General features: G+C 43.0%; 1 protein-coding gene across 2 annotated transcripts in view; it reads left to right on the top strand.

Moving 5' to 3' along the window:
• Positions 1 to 12,864, top strand: part of LOC110502405 (uncharacterized) — a 32,968-nt gene that overhangs the window by 8,680 nt on the left and 11,424 nt on the right. For both annotated transcript variants that reach the window (XM_021580396.3, XM_021580397.3), the window contains exons 2-3: positions 3,842 to 4,677; positions 10,386 to 10,547. In XM_021580396.3, coding sequence (XP_021436071.2) covers positions 3,842 to 4,677; positions 10,386 to 10,547 — 998 coding nt within the window. The remainder of the gene's footprint in view (positions 1 to 3,841; positions 4,678 to 10,385; positions 10,548 to 12,864) is intronic.

The raw sequence follows: 12,864 nt of genomic DNA on the forward strand, positions 1-12,864 counted from the left end.
CGTTGACACAATAGGGCATAAACAGTGTTGAAGTACAGTGCCTTCAGAAAGTATTCATACCCCTTGACTTATTCCACATTTTGTTTCGTTACAGCCTGAATTCAAAACGGATTAAATCATTTTTTTTCTCTCACCCATCCACACACAATACCCATAAAGACAAAGTGAAAATATGTTTTTGAAAATGTATTGAAAATGGAATACAGAAATCTAATTTACATAAGTATTCACACCTCTGAATCAACACTTTGTAGAAGCACCTACGGGGGCAATTACAGCTTTGGGTTATCTTAGGAATGTCTGAATAAGCTTTGCGCATCTGGATTTGGGCATTTTCTCAAGCTCTGTTAAGTTAGATGGGGAGTGGTGGTGAACAGCAATCTTCAAGTCTTTCCACAGATTTTTTTTTCTGAAGGCACTGTAGTTGTACTTTTGCTCTGACCACAGTGGAAACAGTTGTGCTACATTTTCCTGGCGTTTGAAGAAAACAGGAAATACATTCCCTTGCCTCTACTGCAATAATTTGTTTTGAGAATACTGTCTTGAGTTAAGCCAGTGAAATTCTTTCCACATGTAACATTAGCACTACGGGAATGTCATGTAGAAAGTACACATCTCATTCCAATTAAGTGAGACATACCAAATGACACATGTACACCACATGCAATTTTGTCTATTAAAACTCATTCATGATATCTACTTAAATAAACAGTGGAATTTTGACTGAATGTACTTCAGTTGAACACATTGAACTCAGAATTTGAAAGAGAAAAACACATGTAGGCTACATTTGACTGTATATGCTAGCAAGTATTGCTTTCTGATACTAATGTTAAAGTTATTTGTCCACCAGTGGAATTTCTGAATCTTATAATATTTCCAAGAGGCCAACGTTGTGGTCTGGAAAAACGCACGTAACTGCTCCGCCATCTTGATTCACAAGCTTTGGCCAGAATCGGTAAATGTAAACTAACTAGGAAAACAAGGCCATTGTTTTAAATGGGAAGAGACCTGAGCCAGAACCAAGGCTGATAGGAGCTGCTATCTAACCCCAAAACAGTATTATCACAACTGATTGTTTTCTCAGGGATAACATGGGTGTGCCTCCATTGTTGTGGATGTTATTCACAGTGAAATAATAAAACAATGGGTTTTGTTTTGTGAGAAAAAGCAGGTGAGCAAACAGGGTGGAAGTATCTCCACCTCACAACCCCCACTAATATTCAAATGCAATTCCATACTAAGAAAATTCATTCAACTTCAAAAATGAGGGAAGAGGATCACTGTAATATGATTTATTACAATGTAATTGACTGGCTGCTTTTAAATCTGACACGTCACCATCTCCAAATAGTTTGGCAGTAGAATGTTATAACAAAACATGGTGGTTACACCTATTCCAATCAGTTTTGTGTGCTCATCTCAGTGACCAACTTCCTGCCAATTAGGTTTTAGGATCATCACTCAGCCTGAGCTCCTGTGAATTTGATCATCCATCATTCTATCCATGTCCCCTCCAATCCAATCACAAACTCTGCCTGCCTAATTTCCTAACAATCAGCTATGGAATTCCCCTGGAAGTGTTTATATATTCCTGCAGCCCACTGCAGTAAAATATTTCAAATGGCCTACCACAACTCCTTAAGTCGGCATAATTTAAGTAGGCATCATGTTAGGAAGTTTTGTTTTGTTTGGTAATGAGGTAAGGTGGTAATGGGATTCAACTAGTATTTATATTCAAATGAATTCAGTTTTACTTTTCTTTTAGCTCTCACAAATGTTTCCTACAAAAACTCCCCTCACTAAAGTGAATGAAAGCACTGGATTACATCTTCAAAGCCCTTTTTAATCTCACATCTTCAATTTAAATAGCCTCTATAATAGCCTCTATTGTTGAAGTTTTATCTAACGATCTGCTATTACGTTATACCAGAAAGATGCTTGGGTTAGATTTGCAGCACAGGACTAAATAAATAGAATAAAGTAATACTCAGATTTAATTAAAACATATGAGATGCTCAAAGGAGATGGTGGAGGTCTTCTTGGGTCCAACCCGAAGGGACCTGAGGACAATCACACCAGGACCCGAACGGACTCGATAGTTTCAAAAAAGGTGGGACCCCGGAACCAAACCGAGCCGAGAACAATCAGACCCGAATCTGAATGGATCCGACGACAACCAAACCTAGACCAATGATGTATGGATTGCCCTGGATTGCTGATACTATGTATTGTTCACTGACCACGTTTACATGCACACCAATATCCTGTTATTATTCGGGATACTCAAGTATTTTGTTTTTGAGTTGACACATGTAAACATCATATCCCGTTTACAATAACTCGAAAAAGCTTGTATCCCGGTTATGAGAAACCCGGCTAAGATGCCTGGGATATACTGATCTTAGAAGGGATACTGAGGCATGTAAACATCTTATCTCGTTTACTGTTGTTTTTCGCAGGCTCAGTTTCACATAACATGGGTGTTGTGTGATGATGTTTTCATCTGATTGTCAAAGAAATCACTTTAAAAAGTAGGCTACCTGCGCAGATCCATCCCCTATAATTCCATCATTTATTTTGCTGATACTCCCTTACTGGACCGTATAGCCTACTGGCTACTTTCACCCCATATCTAGACAACTTTCTGATTTATAATTTCTGACATTAGGCAGGCAGTTTGATTGTCAGCTACAGTTAGTTAAATTCATTTTTTATTCTGTCACAACTTGTTGACCCAGAAGGCTAAATAAAGTAGTGCTCACCAGAATAATCTCTTACATCGATAGAATGAATGCATTAGAAATCTTGTCAACACCTGTAAAGTTGACTGTTTCGTTTAGGCACCGGGGAGAAAAACGCAATAATTCCAAAACAGATTGGTCCTGTGTAAAATGTCCAAATGTATTACGTTTGACCGGTTTTAAGGAAATGAAAAGCTGAGAAAACTATGAAATTCCTTTCTGATAGGACTTCAACTCATCTTGGGTGCATATTTTATGTGGTTGAAATACTGTCTGCTTGCATAACAGTGTCAAAGATAACACATTTACATGTGCGCATTCACATTTTCTTAGGAGATACTGAAAGAAAGAAATCATATTTCTCCACTCCTGCTCCTGAAACAAAATGAACATTTATTGTATAATTTTACTGAGAGAAGTGCATAATTCTGCAGCAGTTGATATTATATTATGCTACGTGTGAGAGGTTATAGACCTACAGTCAGTGTCTAGATTTCAGTTACTATTCCATTTAACCCATATTCATTTAAAGAATGCCGGTTTGTATAAAACCAGTCTTCAGGTTTCAGTGGAAGATCCTCAAATACCTCTTATATGTATATTTTGAGAGTACATCTGTCATTCATGGTCAAAGGAATTGGACATGCAACTGTGAGTCCTTTGGAACAAAAACACCATCCTCCTGCTTACACAAGAAGAGAGACTATTTCAAATACCTGAGCGGCTCCAGTCTTCCATTTACTCTTGACCTCCACTGTCCTTAAGAAAGAGATGTTGTAATTAGATGTTAGTGATGCTCTCAGGTATTCTATGTCTCTGGTCAAGAAAAGTACATTTTGTAATCTGAAAGAGTTCACTTTTAGCTTCACCATCCCTTTAGTGCACCTGAAGCTTTCTGGCATGTGGTATTGTTGTAGCCCTTAGAGTAGACTGCAATGCAACACTTGAAAACTGGCGTACACTCACATACATTTTTATTTCATTGGGGATAATTGCGAGTGAAATTCAAGTCACTTGTGGGAACACTCGAAAAAGGCAACTCCGGTAATGCGCAAAAAAAAAACTGCTTTACTAATTGTGCTTTTCATTATTCACAGGGAAGGGGGACAATGTGCTGGATAATGAGGTCGTCTTGACCAAAATGAAGCTCTTCAACAACTTCCATGAGAAGCTCCTCAACAACGCTGATGATTCTTCATCCACTATCTCCATGTCAGTATCTGAGCAGGACATCGCAGAGCCTGTCAAAGGCTTGAAGGGGAATGCTGATCTGGATAACATGCCTGGAAAGCCCCTGATGGAGTCAAACTCAGGCTACCTCTCTGACATTTTCTCAGACTCTCAGCTTCCCATGCTGTACAAGTTTGAGTCGGAGGACTCTGGAGTGGAACTGCCCAGTGGAACCAACTCTCCCTCCACACCCACCGGCTCAGAGCAGAGCTTTGTGGTCCACAGCCGGGAACCGTCCTATGACTCCTGTAACCTCAATACTCCTGTCCCTACCCCAGGTCCACTCCTCACCATTGAACAGTGCTCTGACACCAAACAAACAGAGGATATAAGAGACACACCATGTACGACTGTAGACAATGCTGTGCTGGAGTGTAATACTGTGGAGTTGGGGGCTGAACTCAACACAGAGGTTGAGAGGGTAGACCTTCATATAACTGAGAAGGACATACATATGAAGAGGGCCCAACACAGGGCCTTGAAGGACACTGCTGAGGACAGTGACAGGGTTTCAGAGGAACTGGGTGAGAACAGGGCTGTGACTGACGGGATCAACTCAGAGAAGACAAGGTCCAAGAGCCAGTGCTCTACAGGGGCCTGTGATGATATGACAGGAGTTAACTTTGAGCAGCGGCCTCTGAGGAAAAGCACGACGAGCGACAGCCTAGAGGAGTATATGGAGGAATGCTGTAGACTGAGTGAGGTAAAGATATCCCCGCCCCCCACACTTGGTATCTACTCCCAATGTTTTATATTCTGTTTTATGTATAAAATATGAAGGTTTATTGATGGGGAAATGTGTTGTAGCTATGCCATCTGTGTACTTTCATCTGCAGCATTAAGTGTGTTGGCTACTTGAACAGAATCAATTACCTAATTTTTCATTCATATGAAAAACACACATCTCTTAAAATGATTCAAACCAGGGATACTTTAGTGACTTCTCACTAATTTAAACATGATGCCCTCAGTAGTTTGATGGATTTTGGGTGGTGGACAACAAAGATCTTTACGCTCCCTAATTATCCCTGATTACCAACCCTTCCCAGTCTCTATGTCAGCAGCTAATCATGGAACCTCTAACGACAACACGGCTCTAGGAAAGTATCTCTATGGGCAGGAGAGTATTTCAGGGAATTTGGGTGTATTTCGAGAGAAATGACTAAACTTTGTCTTTGCATTTACAAGTCAGTGCTAGATTAGAATCAAACCAATAGAGGTGTAGACCACCTCATCACGTTATTGCAATAAGATAACATCACGCTGTGCTTGTTGATTTTACAAACAGCACAGCTTAAATCTCTAATTATGGGTAAAAAATAAATAAATACAGTATTCTCATACTGAACCTCCATTATAGGGGCGGCAGGTAGCCTAGTGATTAGAGCATTGGACTAGTAACCGAAAGGTTGCAAGATTGAATCCCGAGCTGACAAGGTCGGGGACAAATCTGTCGTTCTGCCCCTGAACAAGGCAGTTAACTCACTGTTCCTAGGCCGTCATTGAAAATAAGAATTTGTTCTTAACTGACTTGCCTGGTTAAATAAAGGTACAAATAAAAAGATAGCTATGACCTCAACTTGTCCTTAGTGAGATAGCTGAGCAACAAAAAGCTACTTTACCCGTTCAAAAGGACCAGTAGAGGCACGTTCCCTAATGAAAGCTTGTGAATGACAGCTGTGCTTTCATTCATGTATGGAAAAAATATATATCTTATTTTTCATGTTCCAAATGAGAAAACAGTGTTGTCTTGTAGAGCTGCACCTGACAGCTGTAGAGGTTTGCCAACCGATAATAACCTGTTTGACGTGCTGCTGTACACATCACTATCAGCTCTCAGCTCTGTCTTTGATACGGCGTCAAATGCTCTCTCATCTGAATGTCTGGTCGATTTTGGTTTTGACTGAAGATGAGCGTTTCGTCTGAGATGCTTTGATCTTCTCCCCCAAAAATCTGCGTAACATTTATTTCACTGTAAGTAGCCTAGTCATCAATTTATTTAGGCAATAAGGGATACCTGAGCTATAAAAGTTTACCGTGGACAGTTTGGTGTGCTGTGTCAAGCAAGGCAAGGTGAAAGTGATGCCCATGACATCTGTGACCTTTTGACAATTTCCCAGGACACAGATGGGTATCTCCTCAGATCCTATCTTGGATGACACACGAGCTGTTAGTTGATCTCACATCCTTTACACGATACATAAAATGTTCAACAATCCAATATTTATGAGCAAACTAATCTGTTAAAGAATTTGAGGTGGCCAAACTAGAAAAACTAGGCCATACTTCAAAGCCGGCTCCTCTTAACACATACTTCCCCATCTCTCCCTCAAAGACCTTTCACAACAATGTCACGTTCAAAGACCCAGTGAAGACAAGGCTGTATTATGGCATACAGCAGGGGAATCTTAACACAGGGCCTAGGTGGAGAGGGCATGTGTTACAGTGCGGGGGCCTATTTCATGCTGCCGCATGTCAAACAGCACCTGTTCATCTGTGCTGAGTGACTGTGCAGATGACTGTGGTGATATTGTCCCGGAGAACCAGCCAGCCAGCTCCCCTCTCTCTCTCTCTCTCTCATCTGGGTCTTGCCGCTCCCTGGGCCCAGAGATGGACGGTCTACCTGGACGCATCAAACAGGTGTCAAATTGCTCAAATTACTCACATATTTACCTAGATAAAGCCCCTTTGATAGCCTCTAGGGCCCCTTTAAGGGAACAGCCGGCTACCAGCGGGTGGCGGTTATTTTTGGGGGCCCTTCCGTGGCTTACTTTAGAGGTGTATTGCTGACAGGCAGTCCAGCGGTAAACCTCTTCATCATCATCATCATCATCACTTGTCACCACAGCTAATAATGCCATTCCTTTGCCTGCCAAATGGGGCTCTGTGGCCCCAGGAATTTAGATATTGGAAGCCCCCCCACCCCACCCTCAGTCAAAAACATCAAAGACTCTCTCTCTCTCTCCCTCTGCCCCTGTTTTATAGTTTTAAGTGGTATGATGGCCTCAAGATGGCCTGTCAATCAAATGTTTTGAAAAGAACATCATTCCCCACGCATGCTGAACATGAAAACAGTAATGTCAGTTAGTAACCAATAACACTGCCTTCTACTATAGCGACAGGGCTGCAGGGCAGCGTAAGAGTGCAGAGTGCAGCGCAGACATATTTCACCATGAGGAGAAGAGGTTTATCATATGGATGTGTTTAGCTATCCGTCTGATCTTCAGCGTGCCTCTATCCAAAGGAGGAACCACAGGGTATTCAAAGCATATTTTCCCCTCCGTTGAAGGATGTGTGGAACACTGTGGAATATGGTGTCATAAAATAATGAAGACCGGGGAAGACGGCAACTCCGGGTTAATTAAAATGGCGGTCCTGTCGAATTCCTCAGCTGCAGCCCATAAACATGCACATGATGTACAGTACCAAGCACACTTCCTAGGGGCTTCAGATGCATTCCACTGATTTGTCTGTTTATGATGAGCCGGTCTGTGTGTATTGTGGTGCTCGTTCCTTTATGCCCTTTGGCTCAAGACATCTGTAGAGTACATGAGAAGTATAGCTGCTGAATTGATGCAAGACACCCAAGGACTTATTCTGGTTATTGTTGGCAGGTAGTAAGAGCTACTGAGGTAGACCAGCGTTTTGGTTAAGGTGTTGTTGGTGGCTAATTGAGACAGGTAGCTAGCATCATTAGGGTTGTTAATCTCACCACGAACCCATCAAATGTTTTTATTTTAACTTTATTTAGCTAGGCAAGTCAGTTAAGAACAAATTCTTATTTACAATGACGGCCTACCAGGGAACAGTGGGTTAACTGCCTTGTTCAGGGGCCGAACGACAGATGTTTACCTTGTCTGCATTTTTACCTTACGTCATACATTCTGTCTCTCTGTAAATCCTCAAGATCCCCTTTTCCTGTCAAAGTTTGACAGAGCCAGCACTGACACACAGAGTGTTCCCCAGAGAGTGGCTTGGGAGATAAACAACAAAGCAGAGAGGCAAGAATATTATCTCAACTCTCTCCCCAGACTGTGTGCGCTGAAAATAAATGGGGCTTTCTGGATAGAAAATGAGTAAACGTGTACAGCACATACTTTTCTCCCTCTCTCTTTCTCCCAATCTCTGTCTTTCAATCTATCTCTGTGTGCATCCCACATCTGACGGCTAATTCCTTTCCAACGCTGTCCTGTTTAGGAAAGTATTTTTTGATGCAGTAGACGCAGTGGAATGTCCAGAACCAAGACCCGAGGAGAGTCTCAGTTTTCCACAACTTTGATATGTTGGCATATCATGCTCATATTTTCTATGTTGCGTCTGGCTCACTTGGTAGGGCATGGCACTTGCGACGCCGGGGTTGTGGGTTTGACTCCCATGTATGCTGACGCTTGGGATAAATGTCTGCTAAATTAATAAAATCATTAGATACTGTATGATATGAAAAATAGAAAAAGAATCCACAGTTATTTTTTTCATATATGTTTCTCATTGTCAAGGCAATGGATGGTCTTGTGTATTTGCTTTGGAAAATGGACCTGCCCATAAATGCCATTTTAACACATGCACCTCTAATTTCTCTCGATTTCACACTCTCACAACTTTAAAGGAAAGAGCCAAGTGAAAAGTAATTCACTAACTAGGCCAAAGCCTGGCATTTCCTCCACACGTCAGCGATTCCCACGTTTGAAACATTGTTACCCCCTCACAACATAAGGGGCCAGAGGAAGTTCTGAGGAAGGGAGTGGGGGCATATCTTCCCTCTCTCTTTTCCCCTCTAGTCCCCTTCCCTGACCCACGGGGGACCAGGAGGGCCATGGAGGGGTGATAAGATCAGTCCCAACCTGCTTCCATCACCGCCTCTGCCAGGAAGACTGCTAATGACTGCCTGTCTCATATCCTCTGCCCATGACTTACTGTGTGTGAGGAGGAATCTCCTCCTTATCTTAATTGAACCCCTGTAAAACAGAGCTGGGATGGCCAGGCTACAGGCTACAGGCTCGAGGAACAGGCACCAATTCACTGTCCCCCCGACATATCATCACTGAGGCCCTGGCCAGACACCTGCATATCTGGGGAGATAAGGGGAGAGCTTGGACAGTACTGGACGTCTCCATGAGCCATTGACAAAATGCAATGCTTCAAAACCACTGTCTGGGAAATGAGTAGTAAGTCAAGACCGTGTGTCATGGGTAGAAGGTTAATTTCTCCGCCGGAGGAAATTAGTGATGTCAGTTCTCCTGACTGTTATGACTTTTTGTCCCATTGTTTGGCCTGCGTTTCCATTAGTGGACACGGCCCTTACTGGAGTTTCACAGAAGTGGCACGGAAAAGCCTTCTGGGTGGAGAAAGGCTTCGACCTGAGCTTACTTCCTGCTTTTGTTTGGACACTGTGGAATGGTGGACGAGTGTATAAATATTTGCTCAAAATGTCCTTTTCATATTTCTGCAAACGTGAGCATCTGCGCCTCTCGGGCTAAAGGTCACACCATAAAACGAACGAACAAACAAATAAATGGCACACACCTGACTTTGTGTTCCCACGCCAAAGGCAATGACTTAATAACCTCTGTTCCACCCCTCCAAAGGCACTATATCTCACATTGTCATCGCAGACCTTTCACCTACCCATCTCCAGCCAATGGCAATTTGATGTTTAAATTTGAACATCTTCATAACTACCATGGGAATAAAACAACCACCCGCCGTTACCATCCATCAGACCATTAGAAACGTATGCACTGCCACTATGGTATGTCGATAGATTATGCAATACCGTCACGATGAGGCGAGACCCTAAGATGAATTCATATGAGTCGCACGTAATCCCTTTCAGACTTTCTGACTCGTCTCCTCCCGGTCAACGATGACAGGAAGCTAGGTGAAGACGAGTGGCCCACGCGGCAGCGGGGGAATGTATTTACGAGTCTGAACAATGATTAGGAGTGGTAAAACAGACTCCGTCTACATGGTTCACATGTAACAGTGCTTTGTAAGTCAAAAAAAATATCCCACAAAAAAACAGGACTGTGATAAAAATGGAATCAAATGAAAATGTGTTGAATATCAGAGTGGATGGAGAACCTGCCTGGCAGGTTACACCATTCATCAAACGTCACCTTGTTAAATCCACCGATATATGGGGCACCATTAAGGTCGATGTTATATCTGGACCCAAGAACAGAGGACGTAAAGATATTTTTATCACACAGGAACATTTTGAGGATTAGGGATCAGTAAATCAGTAGCCCTTTCTTTAATCTGGTTATCAGGAATGGCAGGGTGATATAAACCTCTGTAATCATTTGACCAAATACCTTTGACCACTACTTCTCAGCAGTAAAGTTTCATTGTTGTAGCCCTACAGAGCCCTAATGACTAAACTCACCAACCAAATGGTCTCTATTTCCTCAGGTCCACCAGGCCAGCTCCAACCCCCTGGGCTCCGGACTGGGCTACCTGGAGCACATCTGCCAGCTCATTGAGAAGATTGGGCAGCTCCAGGAACACAACCTCAGGCTGCAGAAGCAAATCTGTGGGCTGCAAAAGGATGGAAGGATGACCAAGACCAAAGAGGTGAGTCACATACAGACACATACTATGCGCTATCATCCTCATCAGCATACTCACACAGTGAGTGTGCCTGCTGGTCATTGGTGAGCAACCTGGGAGGAATCCCAGGTTAAAACATCTGGATTGGACTTGTGCGTCTTATCAAAGATAGGCTTCCGCCACATAGCTTTTGCACGACATATCTAGTCTTGTCAGATCAGGGAGGGCGAAGAGAGTAAGTACTGAGACAAAGCTTGCTTATGGTCAAACCATCTCTCTCAATGAGTTATAGCAAACAAAGGGGTCCTTAACAGTGTGAATGTTCTAATGTTACGGTATTATGATTTATCTCAGTTACTAGCTAATTTGTCAGCGATACAAAGCTCCTTCAAATGTTGTAAAAACAGTGTGAACGTAGCTGTAGGTCGTGCAGGGCAGACCTAAGACCATTGATCTTTGATTTGCAGCTGACTGCTGTCCAGGTGGTGCAGAGATAGCCATGCCTTGAAGTGACTGATTACTCACCATTAGGTCCCAGTGCTAATCCAGCGGTTTCAGAACGGTAGTAGGAGCTGTAAGTCATGCCGGAGGAAAGTCTATTTAATAAATAGAACAGCTGGGTCCAGCCCACTGCAGTTTTCAAACATTTATTTAGTTATTTTACCTTTATTTTCACTAGGCAAGTCAGTTAAGAACAAACTCTTATTTACAATGACGGCCTAGGAACAGTGGGTTAGCTGCCTTGTTCAGGGGCAGAATGACAGATTTTGTACCTTGTCAGCTCAGGGATTCGATCAACCAACCTTTCGGTTACTAGCCCAACGCTCTAACCACTAAGCTACCTGCCGCCCCGGAACACATATGGGGCACACATTTAGTAACATCCTTCTAGCACGGCAAAGGGGTTGTTGTAGCACGGCAAAGGGGTCCTTATAGCATGGTAAAGTAGTCCTTATAGCACGGTAAAGTGGTCCTTATAGCATGGTAAAGTGGTCCTTATAGCACGGTAAAGTGGTCCTTATAGCACGGTAAAGGGGTTGTTGTAGCACGGTAAAGTGGTCCTTATAGCACGGTAAAGTGGTCCTTATAAAACGGTAAAGTGGTCCTTATAGCACGGTAAAGTGGTCCTTATAGCACGGTAAAGGGGTTGTTGTAGCACGGTAAAGTGGTCCTTATAGCACGGTAAAGTGGTCCTTATAGCATGGTAAAGGGGTTGTTGTAGCACGGTAAAGTGGTCCTTATAGCATGGTAAAGTGGTCCTTATAGCACGGTAAAGTGGTCCTTATAGCACGGTAAAGGGGTTGTTGTAGCACGGTAAAGTGGTCCTTATAGCACGGTAAAGTGGTCCTTATAGCATGGTAAAGGGGTTGTTGTAGCACGGTAAAGTGGTCCTTATAGCACGGTAAAGTGGTCCTTATAGCATGATAAAGGGGTTGTTGTAGCACAGTAAAGTGGTCCTTATAGCACGGTAAAGGGGTTGTTGTAGCACGGCAAAGTGGTCCTTATAGCACGGTAAAGTGGTCCTTATAGCATGGTAAAGGCGTTGTTGTAGCACGGTAAAGTGGTCCTTATAGCACGGTAAAGTGGTCCTTATAGCATGGTAAAGTGGTCCTTATAGCATGGTAAAGGGGTTGTTGTAGCACGGTAAAGTGGTCCTTATAGCACGGTAAAGTGGTCCTTATAGCATGGTAAAGGGGTTGTTGTAGCACGGCAAAGTGGTCCTTATAGCATGGTAAAGGGGTTGTTGTAGCACGGTAAAGTGGTCCTTATAGCACGGTAAAGGGGTTGTTGTAGCACGGTAAAGTGGTCCTTATAGCACGGTAAAGTGGTCCTTATAGCACGGTAAAGTGGTCCTTATAGCATGGTAAAGTGGTCCTTATAGCACGGTAAAGGGGTTGTTGTAACACGGTAAAGGGGTCCTTATAGCACTGTAAAGGGATTGTTATAGCACGGTAAAGTGGTCCTTATAGCACGGTAAAGGGGTCCTTATAGCACGGTATAGGGATTGTTATAGCACGGTAAAGTGGTCCTTATAGCACGGTAAAGGGGTTGTTGTAGCACGGTAAAGTGGTCCTTATAGCACGGTAAAGTGGTCCTTATAGCACGGTAAAGGGGTTGTTGTAGCACGGTAAAGTGGTCCTTATAGCACTTTAAAGTGGTCCTTATAGCACGGTAAAGTGGTCCTTATAGCACGGTAAAGTGGTCCTTATAGCACTTTAAAGTGGTCCTTATAGCACGGTAAAGTGGTCCTTATAGCACTTTAAAGTGGTCCTTATAGCACGGTAAAGTGGTCCTTATAGCACGGTAAAGTGGTCCTTATAGCACGGTAAAGTGGTCCTTA

The sequence above is a fragment of the Oncorhynchus mykiss genome, chromosome 23, assembly GCF_057628025.1.
Source record: "Oncorhynchus mykiss isolate SJ-2025 chromosome 23, ASM5762802v1, whole genome shotgun sequence".
Lineage (NCBI taxonomy): Eukaryota > Metazoa > Chordata > Actinopteri > Salmoniformes > Salmonidae > Oncorhynchus > Oncorhynchus mykiss.